Below are 26,764 nucleotides of genomic sequence, written 5' to 3'. Positions count from 1 at the left end.
GACAGTTACCTTCTCCCAACTGGTGGAGGTTTCAGTATCTGCAAAACAGCTCAAAGATATTGTTGTGTGTATCCCTTGGGGGTATCAGGACCCTGCCCCAAGGCTGCACTATTGTTTCTTGGCTGCTCCTCCCTTGTCCTTGCATCCCCTCCCTTCCCTGATTAGCAACTGTTTGAACTGCCCATTGGAACTCAGGGAAGGTCATGGAGGCTGAAATAAGCCTATTTCCTATAATCAAGAAACGGGGGACACAGAAAGGCTTTTGTGCCCAGGAGCCTCCCAAGGTTCTGCTCAGTTTCAAGCCGAAGTCTAGAATTAGATCTATAGCAATAAAGACTCTCACAACTCACCTTGTGGTCATCTGCCCTCATACTTAGTGTCCTCTGTGTTGGTGTGTGGGACGCAGGGGCCATGGGAGATGCACTATTTGTCTACTTTTCCCTTTACTGTCTAAGGCACACATCATTGGGATCTCACAGTTGCTCCTTTATCTCTACGTGTATCTGTCAGGCCTTGGCCTTGGACTCACCTTGTTTTGTGTGTGTGTGCTTGACAAACCCGAGCAGAAGTATTATGCTTCCATTAAAAAGAATGAGGCAGCCCTATATGTTCTGATGTGGAACCATCTCCAGTATAAATTGTTCAATGAAAAGGAAAATCAGTGTGCAATGCAGTGTAAACAGTATCTGTTTAAAAAAAAAATAGAAAAGACTATATAGACTTGAAAATGCATAGACCCACAGAAATCTCTGGAAGGATACGAATAAGCAGATCAGAAGAAAGTGGGATCAACAAAGAAAAAAGCTTTATTCTTTGCTGTGTACTCTTCTGAAACATTTTGAATTTTGTACCACACGCCAAAAAAGTACTTTAAGAAAGAACTGAGGCAATAGAATGAATACATGACTTTAAAAGGTATTCCTTAAGTTTACTTCTAAAATCACATCTTCTAACTTATTTTTATTCATAGCGTTTCTTCAAAAACACTTGTCACTTTATAATATGTTATAAAATTAATTTTTTTAGTTGAAGTAAAAAATAAGTTAGTTGGATTTACAGTGTTGTGTTGGCTTCAGGTGTACAGCAAAGTCATTCAGTTATACATATTCTTTTTATTGAAGTTGAAAATTTTTATTTTACGTTTTATTGTTTTCATCATATTGTATACTTTATTGTTTTATTGACTTATAGTTGATTTAGAGTGTTGTGCTAATTCTTTTTCAGATTCTTTCCCCTTATGGGTTATTATAAAATATTGAGTATAGTTCCATGTACTGTACCTTGTAGGTTATCTATTTTGTATATAAAATTTACTTTAAAAAATATTTTATTTATTCATTTTTGGCTGTATTGGGTCTTTGTTGCTATGTGTGGGCTTTCTCTAGTTGCAGTGAGTGGGGGTTACTCTTTGTTGTGGTGCACAGGCTGTAGGCAAGGGGGCTTCAGCAGTTGTGGCACATGGGTTTAGCTGCTCCACAGCATGTGGGATCTTCCCAGACCAGGGCTTAAACCCATGTCCCTTGCATTGGCAGGCGGATTCTTAATCACTGCACCACCAGGGAAGTCCCAAAATTTACTTATTTTTAATTGTCTATCTCTTCATCCCCAACCCAGCCATAAAACTGAAGCTCATCATAAGGGTCAAGATTTTCTTTTTTACTCTATTTCTGTAGATTTGTATCTGGTACATAATACATACTCAGTAAATATTTAAGTAAATTTTAAAAGTTTATTTCTGTGCATTATAAAGATACCAATTTGCACCCTACTTTTCTTCCCATAAGGCGTTCCTGATGGGTCACCATAGTCAGAGACCACCTATGGCTGTCCTTACTTTGGCTTAGTACTGCCCTAATAGACCTCCTCTTGGAGCTCAGACATGATTAAAGGACTGGCTGGACATAATACAACTTTTCATTGGGTGATCAAAATAACTACAGATCACAAGGGTAACTGTTTTGCAGATCATATCATGTGGTAGTATAATTGTTATTGGTCCTTTTTTGGGGGTTTGGTGGGAAAGTCAGTTGAAAGACTATGGTAGAAAGAGAGAAATAAATGGAAGAAAATAAAATAAGGAAAAGGGAAATAAGTAGGTGCAAAGAGGAAATAAGGGGAAAACAATGGAAGAAAACAACCAAGCTCCTATTTTGTGTGGCATTTTGTGATTTTGTTGAGTCCCTCAAGCAGCCTAGTGAGGGAGATTATTACATTCTATATCACAGACATAAAAGACAAGAGTGACTAATGACCCTCCCATTCCTATTCCTCAAGTCATCGAGTAACAGAAACAGGATTTGAGTCTAGGTATGTGTAGCCAATCACCAGAAGTCATTCTGGTGACAGCATTTCTCTCTGAAGGAGGGAAAATCTCTCAAGATCCAAGCACAGGCTGTGGTCCTTATCCTGGCCTCTGCATGTATATAAGACTTGAAACCACATTCCTTGGTGCCATTTTTCTGTCTAGTTTTAAATTTAAAATTTTTTGATCTGTGAACTTGCTAATTGCATGTTTCTCCAAGTTTTATAACAGTGAGATGTACATATTGAAAAGTAAACTAATTATGTAGAACATGATGAGGGGAATATGCCAGTTCTAGTATTATACCCCAAATATTGTTTTTATTAAGAGGAAGTAAGAGAACACTTAATAAAATTCCTTATAGTATTATTTTAGCTGCAGTTAGGGGTGTGGTGGTAGGTTTTTAACTATTTAATAAGACATTCTGAGGACAGGTGAACTTAGGCTAAATGATTGTCATCATCAATAAAATATTATAAAGTGGCCCAACTTGAATACTCATAGGCCCTGAGGAGAGAGTCCTAATGGGGTCCACATAGCATAGTTCTAAATATTTCAAAAGTTACAAATAAGCTAACAAACAGTTGAATAAAATCTGTTCTACTTCCTTCTTTGACAAATGAACATCCCACATGTCTAAGCCCTGTCCACAGTGGAAACCCCCTTGGCCACTCCTGGGACCTATGTATGGGTCCGTGGTCCATCCTCAGGAGGACGGACAGTGGTGAGAATAGTTCAGGCCCTTAAAGCTGTTTCAGAGCTATTCAGCCAGGAAACTCTGGGGAGCTGGGTAGGAAGATTAAGTTTAGGAAGGTGATGACAGCTTCCTATTGTCATTTCCCCTTGGTTTGCAAACACCACCCCTATGAGGCAGGATGTGACCAGAGGTTGGTCAGAGGGGGGCTCTCTATGGTGTCAGCTCCACCGCAGGTGCCCTTATAGCCTGAATGTAGTGGGTAGGGATATATTGAAGTTAGAATTTCCAATGAGTTCTTGCTCGAATGCTGAAATATACATGATTTACTCCATTATCCAATTTAATTAATTAATTAATTTATTTATTTATTTATTTTTGGATGTATTGGGTCTTTGTTGCTGCACACGGGCTGTCTCTAGTTGCAGTGAACAGGGGCTATTCTTCATTGTGGTGCGCACGCAGCCTTCTGTTGTTGCAGAGTACAGGCTCAACGCATGCGGGCTTCAGTAGTTGTGGCGCATGGGCTTAGCTGCTCTGTGACACGTGGGATCTTCCTGGACCAGGGCTTGAACCCGTGTCCCCTGCACTGGCAGGTGGATTCTTAACCCCTGCACCACCAGGGAAGTCCCCCATTATCCAATTAGCCTAAGGTTAAAATTTTGTAAATTGATTCAGACAAAAATGAATAAATAAATATGTGCTGAACCAGTCAGGCTGTTTCAGACTCTGGTGTCTGTGAATCTGTAAAAATATATCCATTTAGAGAAAGGAACCCTAGACTAGCAATGGACCAGATTTCGGCCAGGAGCAGCACTCACGGTAAGAATTAGAAAGATGGTCTGAATCCAGCCCCTGTTGTGAAACCTGCTAGTAGGTAGAGAGCATTGAGTGGCTCTGGCAGAGGAAATAGGAGGGGCTGATTTATGCTATTGAGAAACTATTGGAGGTTTCCACTACTATAACTTTCCATCACGTCTCCTTTTCTTCCCCATAGTGGGGACAGCAGAAGGCTCAACCAGTGCATGCCAGACTGCCTAGGTTAGGGGCATAGTGTGTCAGTGAGCCTGGGACTTTCAGTTTTAAAAATGAGGAAGTTTCAGGCCAACCAAGACCAGTTGTTCACCCTTGTCTTCACGGAGATGGTTCCTCAATGGAACTGGAATAGAAGTAGCTGGAGGCGAGGCAGTGTGTGTAGGACCAGAGGGACTACAACTGCACCCCTGGGCTCTAAGGCCTTAGTCAAGCTGTTAAACCTCTGTATGCCATCATTTTCATCAGCTTTCAAGTGGAGCGAATAGTAATATATAACTAAAAAGTTAAATAAAAAAATAGTGAAAGTAAGCCCTAAGAATAAGTCCCGTTGTATAAAACTAGTCCATAAATGCCACTATATATTTTTTTATTATTGAAGTACAGTTGATTTACAATGTTGTGTTAATTATTGCTGTACAGGAAAGTGATTCAATTATATATATATATTCTTTTTTAAATATTTTTTTCCATTATGGATTATCACAGGATATTGAATAGGATTCCCTGTGCTGTACAGTAGGACCTTGTTGTATATCTACTCTCTATGTAATAGTTTGCAGCCCAAACTCCCAATCCATCCCTCCCCCACCCCACCTCCCTCTTGGCAACTACAAGTCAGTTCTCTATGTCTGTTTCTATTTTAAAACATTTGTGTTATATCTTAGATTTTTAGATTTCACATATGATATTATATGGTATTTGTCTTTCTCTTTCTGACTTACTTCACTTAGTATGATAATCTCTAGTTGCATCCATGTTGCTGCAAATGGCATTATTTCATTCTTTTTTATGGCTGAGTAATATTCCATTGTATATATGTAAGACATCTTTTTCTATTCATCTGTTGATGGACATTTAGGTTGTTTCCTTGTCTTGACTATTGTGAACAGTGCTGCTATAAACATAGGGGTGCATTTATCTTTTTGAATTAGAGTTTTGTCTTGATATATGCCCAGAAGTGGGATTGCTGAATCATATGGTAGTTCTATTTTTAGTTTTTTAAGGAAGCTCCATATTGTTTCCACAGTTGAGAAACTATTGGGGGTTTCAAATATTGGCTGGAAATCGGGGGTTTCCAATATTGGCTGCACCAACTTATGTTCCCACCAGCAGTGTAGAAGGGTTCCCTTTTCTCCACGCTGTCTCCAGCATCTATTGCTTGTAGACTTTTTGATGATGGCCATTCTGACTGGTGTGAAGTGGTGCATCATTGTAGTTTTGATTTGCATTTCTCTAATAGTTAGTGATGTTGAGTATGTTTTCATGTGCCTATTGAAATGCCACTATTGTTATTACTAAAAGAAAACCTTATCTAAGAGAGATGCTGAGGCCAAATTCAACTGTAGTGTAAGGAGCAACAGCTGGGCTTGGGTCAGGAGCCAAAGCCAGGGTGGAGGTGGGTAGCTGTGGACCTGAAACACAGGCAGGAAGCATGGCCATGAATGAGTTGCTGTCAGAATCAATGCTTCCTCCTATTCAACGCAGGGTTGCATCTGGGTCAGATAGCACTCACTCTTTTCCCTCCCAAAACAGAAATGAACAATTATATCATGCAGAAATAAAGGGATGCTGGGAATTTGTGAAAGAATAGGGTATAGAAGGAATAAAGAAGTGAATATATGAAAACAAGTCACCTCATCTCAATATATAATCCCAAAGTAGGGACAAAAATAACAGATAATATGCACTACACCCCCTTAAGAGTTATAGAGATCAGAAGTTCCAAAGAAGTTCCAATCTGAGTCATTGATCAAACCAAACAGTCGAGCAGAAGCCAAAAGTTGGTCATACGGGGAACAATTTGGACTACCCTCATCTTATTTGGCCCATTTAGTATTTTTGTTAACTATTTGAATTCAGGCCAATATTTAAAAATCAAGAGGTACCATCAGAAAATTGGAATTTCTGGTCTCATTTGAAATGGCAGAAATTCATCTACCTTTGACAGCCTTCCTCCAGAAGGGCCATGATCTCTATGTATAATTCAACAAACACCAAGCTGGTGCAAGTTTTAAAGTGTGGAAAAAAAAAAGACAGCCGTTTGCATCCTTTTTCATATATTTTCCAGTACAAAATAGGCTATCAGAACAAAAGTGAGACAAATACTCACTAATGAGAAACTTCAAATGTATCAGAAATCCAAGTCTGACAGGAAAAGGAATCTTTAGAACAAAAAGACTCTCAAATTCAAACAGGGCCAGAGAAAAAACCCAATAAGGAGGAATGAACTCATTGCCAGAAAAGTAACATCAAAGACTAAAAAAGAGACAAGCAAATTCCAGACAATAGAAGAGGAATGAGATCAAAGGAAAAGAGAGTGGCAGCTTCTAGGACCTCATACATTTAACATCAAAGTGTGTTTTCTCCTGGGATTCATCCAATTGGAGCCCACCTGTGACACCAGAAAACCCACCAGGTTCCCAGATGGACCAAGACACTCAGACTGTGAGTGAAACTTTACAATCTAACACCTGGTTTTGTTGACCACTAAGATCAATAAAAGGCTCACCATGCAATTTTCCAAAAGCAAACAAATAAGAAAAGTAAGAAAAGAAAGCAGCCACATTGACAAAAAAAGGACAATAAGGTAAAGCGGTTTTAGAAGTAAATTGCTAATGCTCTTTTTTGATCTGATTCAACAATTAATTGTTGAATCTTTTATGTTTGAGTCATACCTCTTGCATTAAATATTCAAAAATGAACAAGATGTGGTCTGTGTCCTTGAGAAACTTTTTTTAGAGAGATTTACCAAAACATTCAACAAATATTTATTCAGCATCTATTATGTATCAGGCATCATTTTATGTGCCTGGAATATGTCCATGAAAAGAACAAGCACCTACACTTGTGATGATTGTGTTTTAGCAGGAGAAACAAACTATAAGCAATACCCATAACAAGTAAATAAATTACATGGTAAGAAAGATGACAAATGCTATAGAAAGAACAAAAATAGATCTAGGTAATGGGATTGGGAATTCTAATATTGAGGGAAACAGGTTGCAACTTTAGATATGTTGATCAGGGTAGGGATTATTGAGATGATGTCCCTTAAGCAAGGACTTTAAAAAAAATGTGAATTTGTCATATTGCTATCTGGAGAGAACTGGCTCAGGGCATCTGGTTCCCTTATAGTGACACAACTGTTTTGTGTTATAGGAGCCCATGATCTAATGGAAACTGGATTTCCAGCTCTCTGATGCTTATACTGAATGCCTTTGGGCTACTTCATGCAAATGATGTGCCCTGAAATATAATCTCTATTCAGTACCATCAGTATGTGCCCCATGATGAAATATGCCTGAGTCTGAATGGAAAGGCAAAATCATATCATCAGTGTCCCAGACAAACAAATCAGTGAAAGAAGAGGTTTGTAGACTACAGCTAGGCTTGACTTAAAACAAAGATTAATTCAAGGAGACCCATTCAAGTTTAAAGGAAGTACAGGGACAATTATAAACACAATAGAGATATATTTGTGAGATGTTAAAGAGAACAGTTTATACAACACAACCACTGAAGTAACTGAGAAAAGCTCTGTAATTTTAGGGTAGACATTTAGGAAATCAAATAAATAAACAAAAATAAACAATACTTCTTAGAATGCCGACTGAATAAGAAGAATGCAGAAGAACGTGAGCCTGAAATATGCCTCCTACCCAAAGAACAAGTTACATAGAATTTGACACTCAACAGTTCAATGACCAGTTTTCCTAAATTTGAAAAAATTCATTGAAAATAGATACTGATCAGATAGTTCTAGCAAGTTCTCTCTCTCTTTCTTTTTTTCTTTTTTCCTCTCAAATAAATATCAAGGTAGAAATGATCAAAGGACCTTTTCAAAGGAGGACACAACATATTTAGTTCCAGTGTTCTGAAAATCTGAAAACCAGAAGGAAACTTCTAAAAGACTTCAGAGAAAATGTGTGTTTGTTTATTAATTCAAAAAAGAAAAGTTACTCAGTTTAATTGCTATTGATGTAAAACATCAGTGTAAAATATAGCAAACTTCAGACTGTAAAATATTAGCAAAGTTAGTATCCATATAGTTTTTATTCAGAAATTGTTGAAAATAAGTCTGCAAAACACTGTTTGGGAAGAACCTCTTAACTGAGAAATTGCTGCTGGTAAGAAAAATCCTGCAAGCAGCAAAGGCTACATGCCATGAGCCCTTCAAAATGTCTCAGGGTAGGAAATCATTTTTTTTTAATTGAAGTATAGTTGATTTACAATGTGTTAGTTTCAAGTGTACAGCAAAGTGATTCATATATATACATATGTATATATACATATATACATATGTATATATCTATTGTATATATCTATTATTTTTCAGATTCTTTTCCATTATAGGTTATTATTACAAGATATTGAATATAGTTCCCTGTGCTATACAGTACGTCCTTGGTAGGAAATCTTTTAATTTTCACATTAATTCTATCAAGCTACATTGTTTATATGAGATCAGTATTATCATATCATATTATGTATGAGGAAAATGAATCACACAGCAGTTAGGTATTTTACCCAAGGTCCCACAGAAGAGCAGATCCAGTTTTAAATCCAGCCAGAGAAGCTCCTGAAACAGTGATTCTAACCACTTCACTGTGAAAGGCTAAAGATGGATGTTGATACAGCTCAAAAATTTATGCAATTTTGTAACAAATTGCCACAAAATAGAATTTCTTTAAAAAAAGAGTTTCAAAGTAGAAAAATAGATTTGCAGATTAATTGATAATAATAATAGTTTAAGTAATCAAAATTCAAAACAAGTTGGGGTTGGAGAAAAAAACGCAACAAATCTGGGCTTCGTAGACAGTAATCCAAAACTGTAGTTTGAAAAGCTAGATAATCACAGGATTATCTTCCAAGTCATTTTATTAAAAAGACTAAAGAAATGAAAGTGAGTTACTTGTAGTGAGGTGGATGGAACTAGAGTCTGTCATACAGAGTGAAGTAAGTCAGAAATAGAAAAACAAATACTGTATGCTAACACATATATATGGAATCTTAAAAAAAAAACAAAAAAGGTTCTGAAGAACCTAGGGGCAGGGCAGGAATAAAGATTCAGATGTAGAGAATGGACTTGAGGACACGGGGAGGGGTAAGGGTAAGCTGGGACGAAGTGAGAGAGTGGCATGGACATATATACACTACCAAACGTAAAATAGATGGCTACTGGGAAGTAGCCACATAGCACAGGGAAATCAGCTCGGTGTTTTGTGACCACCTAGAGGGGTGGAATAGGGAGGGTGGGAGGGAGATGCAAGAGGGAGGGGATATGGGGCTATATGTATACGTATAGTGGATTCACTTTTTTATATAGCAGAAACTAACACAACATTGTAAAGCAATTATACTCCAATAAAGATGTAAAAAAAAAAGACTAAACATTACACAGTCTACATAGCAAAAAGCATAAAAGAGACAATAATCAAAAATTAACAACAGTAGAATAAAGCAATATTGATCATCTTTATAATTATAGCAATACACTTAAAAGTTTTCTAGGAACTTCCTTGGTGGTCCAGTGGTAAAGAATGCGCCTTCCAATGCAGGGGACGGAGGCTTGATTCCTGGTCAGCGAACTAAGGTCCCACATGCTGTGGGGCAAGTAAGCCCACACACCACAACTACTGAGCTCGTGCACCTCAATGAGAGAGCCCGCATACCGCAACTAGAGAGAAGCCCACGTGCTACAATGAAGAGCCTGTGCCACAATGAAAGATCCTGCATGCCTCAACGAAGACTCCAAGTGCCACAACTAAGACCCAAAGAGCCCAAAAAAAAAACCCCAAAGAATTAAAAAAAAAAGAATATAGCATTATTCAAATTTTTTTTCTAAATTCCTTCAAGTGGTAAGTAGTCTCATATTTGCTTAATAAACAAACACCAGTCATATGATATGTGGTTTTCAATTAACACATGTATGGCAGAAAACACCAAAATGATTATTTTTTTAAAGTTGGAACTGGGGACAAAGATACCCAATTAAATTTATGTAAACTGAAAACAGGTAGAAAAGTTAGTACCACTGAAAGTAAAAATTAAGATAAAAAGATAAAGGCTATGGTAAAGTACTAAATGTTGTGGTTTCTAATTAAAAACACCTATACTAAACATATATATACATATATATATATATATATGTGAAATAAAATATCAATCAAATACAAAAAACCAAAACAGTTCATTTCTAGCGGTTAGATGTTGACTGACACTGTCCTGACATGAGCTGTAGGGACTCAGAGGCCCTTTTCTGGGACTCAGAGGCCCAAGAACAAGGCTGAAAGAAGTGGTTATTGGTTTTCCAGTTACGTTGCTAGAAGAATAAACTAATGGGCAGAGTTCAAGGAGAAAAGCCGGTGTTGGGAACTTGGGTGAGACTCAGATGCCAACTGAACTCAGCAGGAGAAGAGCTTGAATATGATCAATGTTCAATTTTTGCAAACATTTGCTATAATCATTTGACCATCCCAGTCATGCATAACAGTGATCCTTGTGTGGATGGCTTGATGGACAGAAACATAGTTAAGAGCAAGATTTTGATTTTCATTCACAGAATTTTGATAAATCAGATAAAATTATGAATGCAAATGATCTGATGGATATAATTATTAATGTAAAATTAATAGGTATATACCAAGTATAGCCTACAAGTGTTTATGAAGTATTTAGAAAAATCAGTACTATATACGCAGGAAAGAAAATCAGTAATATATGAAGCAAGTTTTTCCATTCTAACTAATCTGATAATGAACTAAATGAACTAAATCTATAATTCAGTAGTACAATTATAGCCTCAAGTTCTCAACTACATGAAAAATTTAAAATATAAAACAGGTTAAAAATTTAATCTCATACTCAAACGTGCAGAAATGCAATTTTGCTTCTTCTCCCTACCTGAATTCAATATGCGTATCGGTCCCTGCTTCCTCTGATAGCAGAAAAATCTAACCATGTTGATGAATGATAACTAGTTAATGCCTATTTAAAACTTACTGTACTATTGTATAAATACTGGGTTATATTGGGGTTTCTTCTTGCTCCTCCTTTTTGCTTCCATGGGCAGATCACTGTCTGCGGGCTTGTGGATAGCCCAGCATGGGAGTAAAGTGTCAGCCACTGTAGCTGCTGTTCATGGTACCTGCAATGGGCTTAGGCTGTGAGGTCTAGTCACCTGGACACTTGGACCTCCGTATCAGCTACCAGCCTTTGACACACTTATATCCTCAGTCCATCCATATTACCCATCCTGTTCTCACAGCCCTGGGGACCTCAGTAGCCTACTTCACACAGTGCTTCAGTGATCAGGCCATTAAGAAGCAGCTCTCAGAAACTTCCATTTGCTACTTCTCATAGCCATTGCTAACCTGTCTGTCTTCCAGCCAAGTTTTGCTCTGAGGCCATGCTGAATTTGAAGCCTCTTTAATGGGCTTACAGTCATCATTGTTGTAGGAATCAGGGGAGAAATAACTCCCTGTGTTTTCCAAAATCTATCTTGTGACCTCCGTCCTCATTCACCCAAACCTCATCAAATTTCAATCTCCCAGAGAGACCCAAAGAGCAGGTCCCACACCATGTAACTCTTATCTCTGCCAATTTTCTCCTAACATCCTCTACCCAGACTAGAAAGAGTTTTGCTTTCCTTTCATGTAATGGGAAATTACAGTTTTATAATATATACTATCCTCCATACTATTTCACTTAGAAAAGGCTCTAACCCAGATCCTTCAAATGCTTTTTTTTTGCTATTTAAAAGAAATGTTTTTTATTTTCTTCTCTCCTTTTCAATATTGCCCCATGACTAATATTTTCCTAAATCACAGCTGAGTGAAGTAGAACATTATTTTTTTTGAAAATTGAGGAAGATGGTCAAAAAAATTAAAAGAATAAAATTTTCATTATATATAAATTAGATATAGTGATATATTTATAATTATATAAATTATAGAAAAGAATAAGAACTTATATCCACACAAAAACCTGAACATGAATATTTACAGCAGCATTATTCATAGTTGTCAGAACTTGGAGGCAACGAAGATGTCCTTCAGTAGGTGAATGTATAAACAAACTGTGCTATATACAGACAATGGAATATTATTCATAACTAAAAAGAAATGAGCTATCAAACCATAAAAAGACATGGAGGAACCTTCAATTCATGTTACTAAGTGAAAGAAGCCAAACTGAAATGGTTACATGCTGTATGATTCCAACAATATGACATTCTGGAAATGGCAAAATTATTGAAACAGTAAAAAGATCAGTGGTTGCCAGGGATTGGAGTCAGGGGCTGGGGGAGGGATGGATTGTCAGAGAACAGGATTTTTAGAGGAGGCAAACTATTCTATATGATACTGTACTGGTGGATGCGTGTAATTTTCCATTTGTCCAAACACACAGAATGTACAATACCAAAAGTAAACTGTAATGTAGGCTCTGGACTTTGGGTGATGATGATGTGTGATTGTAGGCTCACCAGTTGGAAGAAATAAACCACTGGTGGAAGCTGTTGGTAACGGGGGGTCCTGTGCATGTGTAGAGGCAGGGGTTATGTGGGAATCTCTGTACCTTCCTCTCAATTCTGCTGTGAAACTAAAACTGCTCTAACATAATAAAGTTTTTTTTAAAAATAAACTAAAGTAACAAATAGTCAACTTTATTTTAACCTTATAAATTTGATTTATACAATTACAAAAGGGAAGTGAATCTTTTTAAATCCACATGACTCAAACTGAAAACATTGGAATACTGCAATAAGTCAACAAGGAAGTTATCAGAGCAGTATTTTTACAAAGTATTTGTGGAATTAACAGGTTCATTTTTTTTTCAGTTTTCCAGAATATTTCTCAAGAGTTATGAGTCATTTTTAAATAGAGTCAAAGATAAAACTCCCAGAGTTTTACTCAGAGACACATTTAGGCATGATCTAAACACTTGGCAAAAGAAGAAAACTAGAGCTCAAATTCATTTACTATTTAAAATATGAGCACATATACTTGAAGACAAATAGTGTGGTTCAATCAAAGAGAATCTATTAATTTCTGATCTATTAATATAATTCAACCCATCAATAGATTAAGTGTAAAATACCTTGTATTCTGTCACATGAATTTTTGAAAGACCAGTCAATAGATAAAACCGAGCATTCATTTCTCATTTCAAACAAACAAACAAGAAATAAGCAACTAAATAATTTATGTGTAAATGAGATTAAAGGATATCTAATGTGATGTGGATTCAGAATCAGTATTCTATGTACTGGGAAATATACAAAAGTACTGTTCCTTTTTGTTTGTTTTTGGCTTTTTTCCAAAGTTCTATACCATAATTCTTATTTATTGTTGATCAAAAAGTTTTGGCTATATTTTAGAAAGTTTTGATCAGGACAGTGAAACAAAAAAATGTATACAATTTGGCTTGAAAAGAGTAAAGTGTTTTAAATATGTCATCTGATTATTTCTTTGAAAAGTTGTATGAAATTAACTAAAATGTACATTATTTAATATACGAGTATCTGGATGGAGAAAACAATAGGATGCATATATAATTTACTTGATAAATGTTTAATTAATGAAAACAATTAATTTACACTGGAATTTGAGACATAAGTGATATATAACATTATATTGGTTTCAGATGTATTACATAATGATTTGATATTTGTGTATATTGTAAAATGATCTCCACACTAAATCTATTTAACATTCATTACCACACATAATTACAACACTTTTTTCTTGTGATGAGAATTTTTAAGAGCTATTCCCTTAGTAACTGTCAAATATATAATACAGTATTATTAACTATAATCTCCACATAGTACATTACATCTAGTGACTTATTCATTTTATAACTGAAAGCTTGCACTTTTTGGCCTTCTTCAGCCATTTCGCCCACTCCCCACTCCCCCACCTCTGGCAACCACAAATCTGTTCTCTTTATCTATGAGTTGTTCGCATTTTTGTTTTGTTTTGCTTTTTAGATTCCATACAATGTAAATTTTTAAATGCTTGAAATTCACTGGAATTAAGTTAATGATGAATATGTGAACGAGAGAAATAAAATAATAACCTTAAGTGAAGGGCCTTACCAAAAATATTTTGAAAATAGAAAAAGACACTGGGTTCTTGTATAGGAAGACGAAATATTTCAAAAATGTTTATTCTTCTCCAAGTAAATGTGTTTATGGAAATAACAAATCCTCAAAATTCCAACAGATTATTTTAAATACAATTATTTTGAAATTAAACTTTAAACTTAAAGGCAAAAATATCAAATAATCATCTAGAGTAAAACAATGGTAAATAGAAGTAGGCAGCAGGATTAATCACTTTTATCATATATTACAATGTATAAAGAAACAATTTTTAAAAAATAGTGTGGAACTTATGGGGAAAAAAGTAGACAACTGGAAGTAAGCTTTGCTTTATCTGTAGCTATTCATATGAGGCAAAGACATTATGATTGGGAGAACAAATCTTCCTGAAATACACTAAGCATTCAAGTAGTTTAAATACATGCTAAAAGTAACATTTCAAAGCATTGAAGAAAAACTGGGTTACTCGTTAAATAATGTTGGGATAAACATGATTAAAGAAAATATTCTGCTTCTCTTGTATAATAGGAGGAATATTCATACCAAATCAGGTTTGTTTTTGAAAGAATATTTCCATTCCAAAAGTAATTTGTAGTAATTTTTACTGGAAAAAAAAAGTGGTAGAGGAAACTAGTAACCCATATCCTTCCCAGAGACAACTATCATTAATAGTTCAGTGTATTTCTTCAAGTCTAAATTGTAAGCACATGTTTTGTTGTTGACATCACACTTTATACCCAGTTATAACTCCTGCATTTTTCAATCAACATTCCACCCATTTTCCACTTTATAACAAATGTTTACTCAGCATCATTATTAACTAAATAGGAGTCTATCATATCAATTCTCGATTTTTTCCTCCATTTATTTAAATGTATGGGATATTTGAATTGTTTCCTATTTTTCATCTTTATAAAAGTAATTTGGGAACAACTGTGTTCATAAGGTGTTTTTGGTACAATGCAGAATAAACTAGGTCTGAATAGTGGTATATTTTGTTTGTCCCTTGGTTTTTCTTTGTATGCTCTCAGATATTTGCATAAGAGATACATATAAAGATGTTGATTTTCTTTTCTTTTTTTCCTCCTTCTGTAAATTATTGTTTTATTTAGTATTAGAAGGGTTCAGAAAGGAAGTAAAACAGTTTTGTAAAATAAGCTCTTAAAAAGCAAGCAATTATAGTTATTTTTACGTGGCCTAATCAGTATCCTTTTAAATGTGTAATCAAGTGGCATCTATAATTATTTGAGCCACTTGGCTCATGCTACAGTTGAATCTTCTGAAATTCACTTGCTTACTTTCCTTTTCCTGTTCATTCAGAGCTTATAACTAAGAGTTGACTTTTTTTTCTTTCTCATAAAGCTTAGTTTTGGAGGAATTCCAGTACCAGGCAAACCTGGGACCTTTTTAAAGAAAAACTTCCACGGATGTATCGAAAACCTTTACTACAATGGAGTAAACATAATTGACCTGGCTAAAAGGCGGAAGCATCAGATCTACACCGTGGTAAGTCAGCATCCTTCTCAGCTTGATGGTTTCTAACACTTTGGGATAAGTCTTGCTTTCCCCATCCTAACCTTGACCCCTTCTCATAATATGTTTACATTACACTCTTGGAAGTCTTATCAGAGTCCCAGGTGAAACTGGAGGCAAAGCAGGGACTGAATTGGTGTGAATTGTGTTTTGGGGAGAAATAAATACATTAGGGGCACCTACAGAATTCTGTCTTCCTGGCTGTGAGCTTGTGCCATCTGTGGGCAGGGTTTGCAGTCTACACTGGACTGACATGGATCTCTTTGTTATCCCTGGGAAGTGCAACAATAGAACCACAGATTCTATATCTTCGGAATTATATATTTGTCTACTTATTGTTGTTAAAAAATAGGACATTTTGAAGAAGAGAGGTTACATTTTTGGTGTTTTTGAGATTCCCTTTGTACTACTTATTATGCTGTCAAGTTAAAAAAATTTAATTAATTAGTATTTGTCTTCCCCCAATAGACCATGAGTTTCATGAGAACCAGGCTTTTTCTTTTTCACTACTGCATTCACAGTACTGGTGCTTTGCACATAGTAGATGATCAATAATGGTGTGGACATTTCCAACTATAATTGTGAATTTGTCTATTTCTCTTTCCAGTTCTATCAGTTTTTGCCTCATATATTTTACAGCTCTCTTGTTTAGTACAAACACAGTGTTGATAAGGATTGCTATATGTTGCTAGTGGATGGGCCCTTTTATCATTATATAATGTTCTTCTCACTTTATGATAATTTTCTTTACTTTAAAGTCTACTTAATCTGATATTAATATAACCTTTCTTTCTTTTGTTATATATTAGATAGATAGATAGATAGATAGATAGAGATAAAAGTAAAAGAATGGAAGAAAAAATATATAAATATAAATATATATGCCTATATCATATTTGAAGTGAGTTTATTGTAGACAGTAAATAGTACAGTCATGATTTTTAATCCACTCTGTCAACCTCTGTTTTTTAATTGGTGCATTTAAACCACTTACATATAATGTTAAAGTTATTGATGCATTAGAGCTCAAATATATATTTTTGTTTCTTTTGTCTGTTCTCTCTTTTTTTTTATTTCATTTCTCTACCTTCTTGTGTGTTTCTTGAATGATTTTCAGGACTCTATTTTGATTTATCTTGTGTTTGAATATATCTCTATGTATAGCTTTTGTTAATGGTTTCTTTAGGCATTATATTATATACATATAATTTATTATAGTTTACTTATATTTCATCAATTTTAGTGAAGTGTAAAAACCTTACATCCCTTTAAGTTCCTTTACCTTTCCCTGTTTATTATATAACTATCTTAATTAAGTTTATTATATAATGTTCTTAATTATTATTTTCTCCCTATATTTTTAGAATCATATCAGTATTTTTTTTTCAGCTGTTGAAGTTGTTGGTATGTTAGGGCTCAAATGTGTGACAGATTCAACCATCAAACATAATTTAGAAATCTCAAGAGAAAAAGTAAAGTATATTGTGTTTACTCATAGTTTTGCTTATTGTTGTTCTTTCTTCCTTCCTGATTTTCCTAGATTCCTTCTTTTGAAATCTCTTTTCTGTTTAAAGAACTTCCATTCTTTTAGGGTGTGTATACTGATGACAAATTCCCTAACTTTTCCTTCATCTTATAATGTCTTGATATCTCTTTCATTCTTGAAGCCTTTGTTCCCTGGACATAAGATTCTGGGTTCCTAGTTGTTTTCTTTCAGCACTTGAAAAATGTTGAGCCACTCAATGGTTTCTGGTGACAAATAAATACACTGTTATTTGATTTTTTCTTCTACAGATAAGATGTAATTTATTTCTTACTGCTTTCAGTATTTTTTTTTTTTTTTTTTTTAGTTTTCAGAAGTTTGACTATGATGTGTCATGGTGTGGACTTCTTTGGGTTATCCTATTTGGGTTTCACTGAGTTTCTTGAATCTGAGGGATTACATCTTTCACCAAACTTGGGAAGTATTCTGCCATTTATTTGAGTATTTTTTCAGTCACTTTCTTTCTCATCTACTTCATGAATTCCAGAGATATGAATGCTTGATCTTTCCTTATAAAATCACAGGTCCCTGTTCCTCTGTTCATATTTTTCTCAGTCTATGTTGTTTGCTGTTCAAATTAGGTAGTTTTTATTGTTAGAGTTTCAAGTTGATTAATTCTTTTTCTTATTCCCTTCCTTTTGTTATTGTGCACATTCATTATTTTCTCATGTCTGATATTGTATTTTTCAGTTCTAACATTTTCATTTGATTCTTCTTTACATCTTCTATTTCCTTGTTAAATAAGACTTTCTATTTTTTAGTGAGACTTTCTATTTTCTTATTTGTCTCAAATGTGCAATTGTTATTTGAAGGATTTTCATTATAATGACTCCTTAAAAGTATTTGTCAAATAATTCTAACATCTTTGTCATCTCAGTGTTGGCATCTACTGAATGTCTTTTTTAATTCAATCTGAGATCTTCCTGTTTCTTGGTATAACAAGACATTTTTTACTGTAACCTGAACATTTTAGGTATTATGATGAATCCTATTTAATCCTATGTTTTAGTTGTCTTCCTCTGACACTGTTCCAGTAGGGGAAATGTGGGTTTTGCCTCAATACTGCTAGGCAGCGGTAGAATCCAGATTTCCCACTAAACCTCTATTGACAAGGGAGGCTCCTTGTTACTCCTAGGTGTAGAGGGGTGAGCATTCTGATTCCCTGCTAGTTCTTCATGGATACTCTCTGACTGGGAGGGGTAGGAAAACCTTGTTACTCCTCTCTGTGTGACTTCCAGTGACATCACAGCATGTGCGTGTTGGAGGGGGGACTCTGGTGGTTAAAGTTCTGACTGTCTCAAGCCATCTCTGGCACCATGCCTGCAGGGAGTGGGTGTGTTCCCTCATTACTGCCTGGTGTGGGGGGAGGTGAACATCAAGGCTCCACTAGGCATGTGGTCACCATTGATACTAAGGGGAGAGGCTTGTTACTATGTGACAAGGAATAAAATCCAGGCTCCATACTTGGTCTCCATTGACATCTCCCTGGCTGGAGGTTTTGAGCACCTTGTTACAGTATGGCTGGATGGTAGTGTGGCCATAGTTTTTTTTTAAGTTTTTTTGTTGGCTGATATAGAGCAGTTATTGTCTAAATGTATTCTGCCTTATTCTGTTGTTCCTTTCCTGGCCCTTGGATTTGAAAGACGAGGCTTCTAAATGGGGGCTAATATTTTGTCTGCCCCAGTTAATCTCTCTGGGTTGCTGGCTCCTTCAGCAGCAAGTCTAGGCTATAGAAGCAAAAGAAAAATCTAGGGAAACCTCCAACATTGCACCTTGGGTCTCAAGATCCTAGTACATGCTTTCTTTCTTCTTTCCACCATTTAGAGTCTTCCTAAATTTTCTTTATATATAATGTTCAGGGTTTTTTAGTTGTACTTGGTGGGAGAAATAGAGGAAATCACATTACTCCATCTTCCCAGAAGCAGAAGTCCATTAAACTCACATTATTTTAAAACCTTTCATAAGAGGAGGCCACCCTATAATTGACAGGCAAATACTGATTTTCTTTGCAATCTGGTCATTGGACTACATGGCAAACTGCAATTTAAATGACCTTGAGGTCTACTTTTCCCTTGATAAGTTTAACCTGTAATAAGTATTTTATGTTTGGAGGTTCCATATGTTAACACAATTTTTTAAAGTAGTTATTGATTTCCAGGGTGTGAAACAGTCTTGCTTGAGGACAATCACACTTGGGTTGATGGTTGTAATGTTTTAAAGGGTTGTCCCTGGCTCAGGCTCAAGACTCTTGATGATGTTACCCACATGTACTAAAGTTGTTCATTATCTAATTAAACTAAGCACTAGCTTGCTAATGATATTTTGCTTGAGTCTAGATAAGGAGACTTGAACCATAGAAAGCATATTCATACCCATTACTCTCCCATATTATTCCCCCAAAATATTTCATAACATACCTGTTTCATTGAATTTAATCTGCTAAAACGGTGGGCTCAAACACTACTAGGAGTTTGGCTTAGACTGATGTCATGAATATCAACACACCCGAAAGGCAGGACAGCACTAACTTCATTGTGACAAGAGTTGGTGAAACAAATTTAAACCACAAGGAACTGAAGAAAACATTGCTCACTTTCATTGTTCAAAAACTGGGCCTCAAAAGTGTGACAGCCTGAGCCTTAGATATAAATAACTGCAATTCCTATTGTTACCGAATCCAAGCTTGTACTGCTCACCACATGATTGGCCTAAAAATCTAGAGACAAAGTGTTGGGACAAGGAAGTGTGACTTTATTTGGAAAGCCAACAGACAGAGAAGATGGTGGCCTCATGCCCCAAAGAACCATCTTCTCCAAGTTAGAATTCAGGCTTCTTTTATACTAAAATGGGAGGGAGTGTGGCTGGTTGGTGCAAACTTCTTGGTGTCAGAATCCTTTGTTCTTGCAGCCATCCACTTAGTTCAGGTCATGATATTCCTGTAACCTTCCAATAAGACAAATGTTATTCTATGTTCTGCAACTTTTTATCTATATTAATGGAAAAGTGTTATAACTTTAAAGCTCAGAGTCTTGAGAATGGGATATCCTGTATGTTTCAGGCTATGGGCAACATTCTTAACTTGTAGCAAAAGCAGTAGAATACAAAGGTTAAAGTAAAAAAAAAAAAAAAAAAACAGATCCAATATGGAGTCAGATTTGTTCTTCTCTATTATACTGTGGCAACATTCATAAAAATAACTCCAAACATACATTACATGTTAGAAAATGTATTAAATGATAAGATATATTAAATAATAAGTCACTGAATATACAGAGCAAAAAATGGGGAACTCAGGGAGAACAAGGAGAAAAACATGAATTTCTGAATATTGGTGGCCTTCATCATCTCCTTTTTGGAGAGAATCACTAACCACAATTGTAATAAATGTTTCATTGATTTTTAAGCTACTGGAGCACTTACCAAGCTGCCTAAAACTTTGCTACCACACTTTATTACTCAGAGTTTAATTGACAGTGTCGTTAATATGAAGCACAAAGAATCCATTTATCACTAATGTACTTGGGGAAAAAAATCTTAGGAAAACTGTTTTACTTTGCATGTAAAGAACCTTTAGTTTTAAGCTTCTCAATTTAAGGGGGGAAAAAAACCATTATTTTTCTTCCAAATTGCTTCTGTTTCCTTGCTTAGGTGAAAATTCCTATTACTAGAAACACACACACACACACACACACACACACACACACATTTATATACCTAATCTTTTTCCTTTAGGAATTCCATGTGGGAAGGAATGGTTTGCACTGTTAATTACAAGTACAAACTCTTCTATTCCCCTACTCAGGCTTAAGGTTTCCCCAAAAATACGGTACCAGCTACAAAATCAGCTTTGTTCCAAGCCACTAAGCCACAGCTGTGCTAAGTAAGGACTTTTGAGAGGGATGGTGTTTTTGTCGTTTTCCAGTGTTCACAGACTCTCTCACATTTATGGAGTGTGAGGAAGTTCAGAGTTGAGCAGGAAGTTCAAGGAATCCACAAATCAGGCAGCAAGAGTAAGGTGATACCCATCAATTACAAAAGGTGATTCAAGACTTAGAAGCACCAGCCTTGGCCTCATCCAGCACAAATCTCTCCAGCAGTCTGCATTTATGCAGCATCGTCATTGCAATTTGTCATTCCTTTCTCATGGGACCTTCCCACCCCCTGGAGTTATAACATCTGTTCCATGGGGATAATTCAGTTTAGTCTTCATAGCTTGATTTGACTACAAGACAACCTTACACATCCCGAGACGCAGTAAAACTAAGCACCTCACTATTCTTCCTCAAATCTCCCACCCTATGCTAACACAGCACCATATTACAAACAATCAGAAAATAAATGGCCCATTGAAGTGTGTGTACAGTACCTGTAATGTGAATTATTATATACGTAATATAAGAAATATATGCCTTGCTAGTTTCCTGAAAATGATTAATTTCATAGCTTCCACTTCATAAGAAATGATGCTTTCTTGGAGCTCTCCTTTGGGAGTGTTGCATCCCCTCTCCCAGAGTTGGCTTAATTGTAGGTGTTAAAATGATTATTTCTAATTTAAAAGAAAGGCATAGGAGAAATGCTCATATACCTTGACTTTGCCTTCAGTGGGAGGGGAGATAAAGGCAAATGGCCATTAGCAGGACTGTGGTTATAGAATTGGCTTTGGAGCTAATTGACCATGTAAATCTGCTCCTGTGCCTTTGTCTCCAAACAACTGGATGGGTGATGGCTAAAGCATGTATGATGATACCCCCAACTTCATGGCTGAAACTGCTAAACCCTCACCAAATGCATTTCCACTCAGCCTAGAGGGAAGCCTCGCAGTCTTCTCAATCCACTGTTCCTGGCAACACCAACAGTTACATAATTGTTGATAAATCACTTAGATTCCTAATCTCACTCAACAGCTCACTCAGCTATGAGACCTTGGGCAATTTACCAAACCTCAGTATCTTCATATATGTAAAATGGGACAATTATAGTCCCTACCTCAACCTGTTATTGTGATGATTAAATATGTATTTAACAAAATGTAAGGTCCACAGTAAGCACCCAATACTTTGAAGGTATTATTAAGGAACATTTCTACCAATCCATTCAACTGAAGTTGGCATGCAAACCAATATTTGTTTGTCATCTTAAGTATATAATCAATGACTCACATAGAGATTTTGCATTTTATGACCCTAACAAATAATAAAAATAGATTGGAGACAGCTCAAGTTTTGCCTCCTGAATCTGAAGTTTAGTTTATTCCCACACTGTAGAAATCATGAAGCACGTTTTGGGTAAATATATTGAAAACATCGATCTCATTCATCTGAGGAAATTTAATGACTAGCTTTAGTCCAGATTTGGTCAAATGATGGACTCCTTTAACATAATGCATTTAAGGAAGATGTTTCCCAGTGGACTTGGGTGTAACAGGCATACTAAGTGGACTTTTGTGAATGTTGTGGTTTTCTGTTTGCATCTCTGCTGCCGTGCAACTCGTTGAGTGTGGTTGTTTATTTTTTAAAGCTCTGAAGAAGCCAAGAGATAAGGATAAGTGTACACATGAGAGCACGTACACATTCACATCTGCGTACGTGCATGTGTCCGTGAACATACACATATATAGTGACAGCAACCTTTTTCTTACCTGCCTGTGACCCAGAAGCTCATGAAAATCTCTCAGAGAAAAATTCCCAGTGTCTAGTGAAAACTAATCTCTTCAGCTTATCCCTGGGATCACGTTTCATCTCTGTGAGTATGCTCCATGATAAATGTTGCATTCCCTTGATGGAAGGAATTATTTTAAAAAGCAGCTAACCTATCGAGTCTTCTGTCTCCACTTTCCTGCCATTTGAGCAGTCTGACATTCACATCACTTGCTTTTAGGTCATATGCTCCTGATACCCTGGAAAAATTATTTTTAAATTGTTAGCTTCCAGAGAAGTGGCTTTCTTTCTGTCTTTGGGCAAAGTGAAACTAAATAGTTTCAAGGTCATTTAAGGAATAATGTGACAAAGTTAAAAAAAATAACAATGAAATCATCATCCTGTCTGAAAATGATTCTACCTTAAATCAGTGTTACGACTTTCTTTTCTAAGGTGACTGTTTCTTAGCTCGATTGTTATTTGATGTTATTAAAGAAAACATCTTTAGAATGTTTAAAATATGCATTTCTATGTGTTATTGATGCCATTTGGAATATACAGAAGACCTAACCAGCCAGAGAGAAAAACACTGTTCTCATCTACACGTATTTCATTTTCAGGTTTTAATTGTATATTTGCTATAACATAACCCATATTTTATTGACAACTTTATATCTTGCTTTCCATGGTTAATGTTTTTCTTAAAGTATTTTCTGTGTCTTTAAAATTGTTACTAAACCTTTTAAAACTCTTTACAAATGAATTTTACATTAAGTCCATTCACCACAGTTCATTCAAGATTCTACTACATTAAAGTTTGAGTTGTTTGAATTTTTATTGCCTAAAATAATATTGCGGTTACAAACAGAACACTGAAATAATTTTCTGAAATTTAGAATGGATCACCCGAAATGAAGATTGTTGGGTCAGTTATTACGCATTTTTGGTTCAATTCATACTGTTGAAGTCTGTACCAGTTTCCATACCCACCCGCTGTGTAGGAGGGAACCACTCCTCCTACCAGTTTTATCTCCTGCTTCCCTGCCATTTGAATATGCAGATGCCTTTTGAAAAATGGAGCTAAATGAAAGTCAAAATCAACTCAGGTGCTGTCCTTCTCTACAAAGCTTCCAACTAATGAGCTGAGAATGTTCCTTTTATGCCTTTTCCCCCCATAATAACGACCATGACTGTCCCTTCCTTTGAAGACATCTTCTTTCAAGAACTCTCTTAGAGACTATGCCACAAATCACCATGGTAATGCCAGAAGGGCAGTAAATGGAAGGATGACAGATGGACCCCAGTCATATTAGTTCGTCTGTCCTGAAATGTCTGTGAGAGGTAGGCAGGGGCAGACGTTATTATCCACACTTTCTGCTAAAAGATACTTTATGCTCAGGACTGGGGAAAGTCAATGATATATAGTCAGTGGCCATGTCATTCACAGCCTTCTTCCCTCTCTGTTGGAAATCACTACACCATCAGCTTTTATTCATTTTTATTATACTGCTCTTTTTTCCTAGGGTCCTGAATGACTTTCATGTCAAGGTGAAAAAAAAAAAAAAAGGGAAATTTTGGCAGATGTGTGAATAGCACCGCTTACCTGGGAATTGGAGATGATCTATCAGGTCTTCCAGAAACGGCCCCTTGTGGTTTGCTAATTGCCAAATACACCTCTCTTGGGTATCTCTTGCAATGTAGAAACTTTAGGCCAAATCCTTGCCTTTGGCAAGAGGAAGAAAGATGGCAACGGAGGTAAGAGTGTCTGGGAGGAGCCTATCTCCTTACACCAAGATGGCTATGATCTTGGCAGGAGCTGCTACTCATCACATGGCTCTCAGCATGTCCGGTCTCTGGCACTGGCTGTCAAGCTCTTCCTCCTGGGCTTAAGGAGATAACCGAGAGTTCTGTGTAGGGATTAAGTTCCTCCCCAGAAACTCTGCAGCCAGTGGCTCTTGTATTCCTGCAAGACAGATGGCAAATTTCCTGCTTGGGTTTTGAATCCTTTATATATCATCTCCTCACATCTATAGGTTGATTTCCCAGTTTCTGACCATGACTTCTTTTCTAGCCAGGCCCAGAATATTTACTCTTTCTGGAATTCACTCTGTGCATCTCCTCCTCTATGCCTTGCCTTTTCATTCTGTGTTTCTCCCATATTCGCTGAGCTGCTTTTCTCCATCACTCCCTGTTGGTTCAGCCACAAACTCACCATCTTTCTCCAAGCTCACAAGTAGGGCCAACATCTTAAACCGGGGTGATACTCAACATGTTTCACTGACTCTCAGAAGTGTAGCAGGGTCCTGGAGCCCCCAGGCTGTGTGGACCATAGACCCTTTAGTTGCTGCAGGGAGGCCCAGGGGAACTGGAAGCCAAACAGGCACTCCTACATTCCAGGGAGATACTTAAGTGCTCTGCAGCTAAATAGCCAAAATTAGGAAGTTTCAAAGTTATAAAATTGGAACCACCAATAGGGTGTACTAGTGTGAACCTGCTGTGTCCCTGCCTTGCCTGTGTTAACTTCAGTAGATTGTCTGTGGCTTCCTGGAGCACAGGGCTAGGAAGAAGCATGGGACCAGGTCCAGACTGGGTAGAAGAAGATGCTATGATTCCTCGGCAGAATTCATCATGGGATTGGGAAAGGAGTAGTATGGAATCTGGTCTGTGTACTGGCCCTGTCCAGGCACATTCCTGATCCCACCTTCTCCCCAGGACATCTTTCAAACTCTCAGGTCCCTTATACTTTCCTTGCTGTGAACCTCACACTTATACAACTTAGCACTTGATTCATCACCATCCTCAAAATACAGTTATTGAGGATCTGCTATATTCAGAGAAAGTGATCCTGCCTTCAATGGATGGGAAACTTTTTCTTTAAATTAATTTTTATTAGAGTATAGTTGCTTTACAATGTTGTGTTAGTTTCTGCTGTATAGCAAAGTGAATCAGCTATACGTATACATATATGCCCTCTTTTTTGGATTTCCTTCCCATTTAGGTCACCACAGAGCATTGAGTAGAGATCCCTGTGCTATACAGTAGGTTCTCATTAGTTATCTATTTTATACAGAGTAGTGTATATATGTCAATCCCCATCCCTCAGTTCATCCCACCTTCCCTTCCCTTCCCCCTTTGATATCCACAAGTTTGTTCTCTACATCTGTGTCTCTATTTCTACTTTGCAAATAAGTTCATCTGTATCATTTTTCTAGATTCCACATAATGGGTGGGAAACGTTTAACCTCTCTCTGCCCCCAGCATGCACACAGTGGGTACCAGGTCACCATTTCAGAACTCAGAATCCAAACCTGATGCTCTTACCTAGGACAGGTCCTCATACCTGCTTGTTGCTCTCCTGGCTGTCATTTTGATTGTCACCCCTCTTCTGCTCATTTGCCTTTTTGGTTTGACACTTTTTGTTCGTTTTACCACCTTGAGACCTCTCAGTAATCCTGCTTCTCCATTTGTTTTTATAGTCTTCTCTTTTCTTTTTTTGTATTTTTAAAAATTTGTTATTGATTTATAATGTTGTGTTAATTTCTGTTGTACAGCAAAGTGATTCAGTCATACATATATATACAGTCCTTTTTAATATTCTTTTCCATTATGGTTTATCACAGGCTATTGAATAGAGTTCCCTGTGCTCTACAGTAAGACCTTGTTGTGTACCCATTCTCTATATAATAGTTTGCACCTGCTAATCCGAAACTTCCACTCCATCCCTCCCACTATGGTCTTCTGCTTTCTGACTTTGACTAGATACCCTGTCCTCCACCTGCAAGGCCCACCTGCAAGTGCTTCTGACTGCCATACCTTCAGCCATTGCACACTATTGGCCAGACTCAAACCTAGTTTACAAGAGTTAAGAAGAAAAAATGATAGAGCTAGCAGTCAGGAAAAACTTCATGAAGGTGAT

The 26,764-nt window shown here is 36.6% G+C and overlaps 1 protein-coding gene across 1 annotated transcript in view; it reads left to right on the top strand.

Annotated features, from left to right (window-relative positions):
- Nucleotides 1-26,764, top strand: part of CNTNAP5 (contactin associated protein family member 5) — a 914,769-nt gene that overhangs the window by 445,894 nt on the left and 442,111 nt on the right. Inside the window, exon 7 of the mRNA XM_060106110.1 lies at nt 15,499-15,642. Within this exon, the coding sequence (XP_059962093.1) occupies nt 15,499-15,642 (144 nt within the window). The remainder of the gene's footprint in view (nt 1-15,498; nt 15,643-26,764) is intronic.

This window comes from Mesoplodon densirostris, chromosome 8 (assembly GCF_025265405.1).
Source record: "Mesoplodon densirostris isolate mMesDen1 chromosome 8, mMesDen1 primary haplotype, whole genome shotgun sequence".
NCBI classification, from domain to species: Eukaryota; Metazoa; Chordata; class Mammalia; order Artiodactyla; family Ziphiidae; genus Mesoplodon; species Mesoplodon densirostris.
The sequence above is the reverse complement of the archived record's forward strand: the minus strand, read 5'-3'. Positions and strand labels throughout refer to the sequence as shown.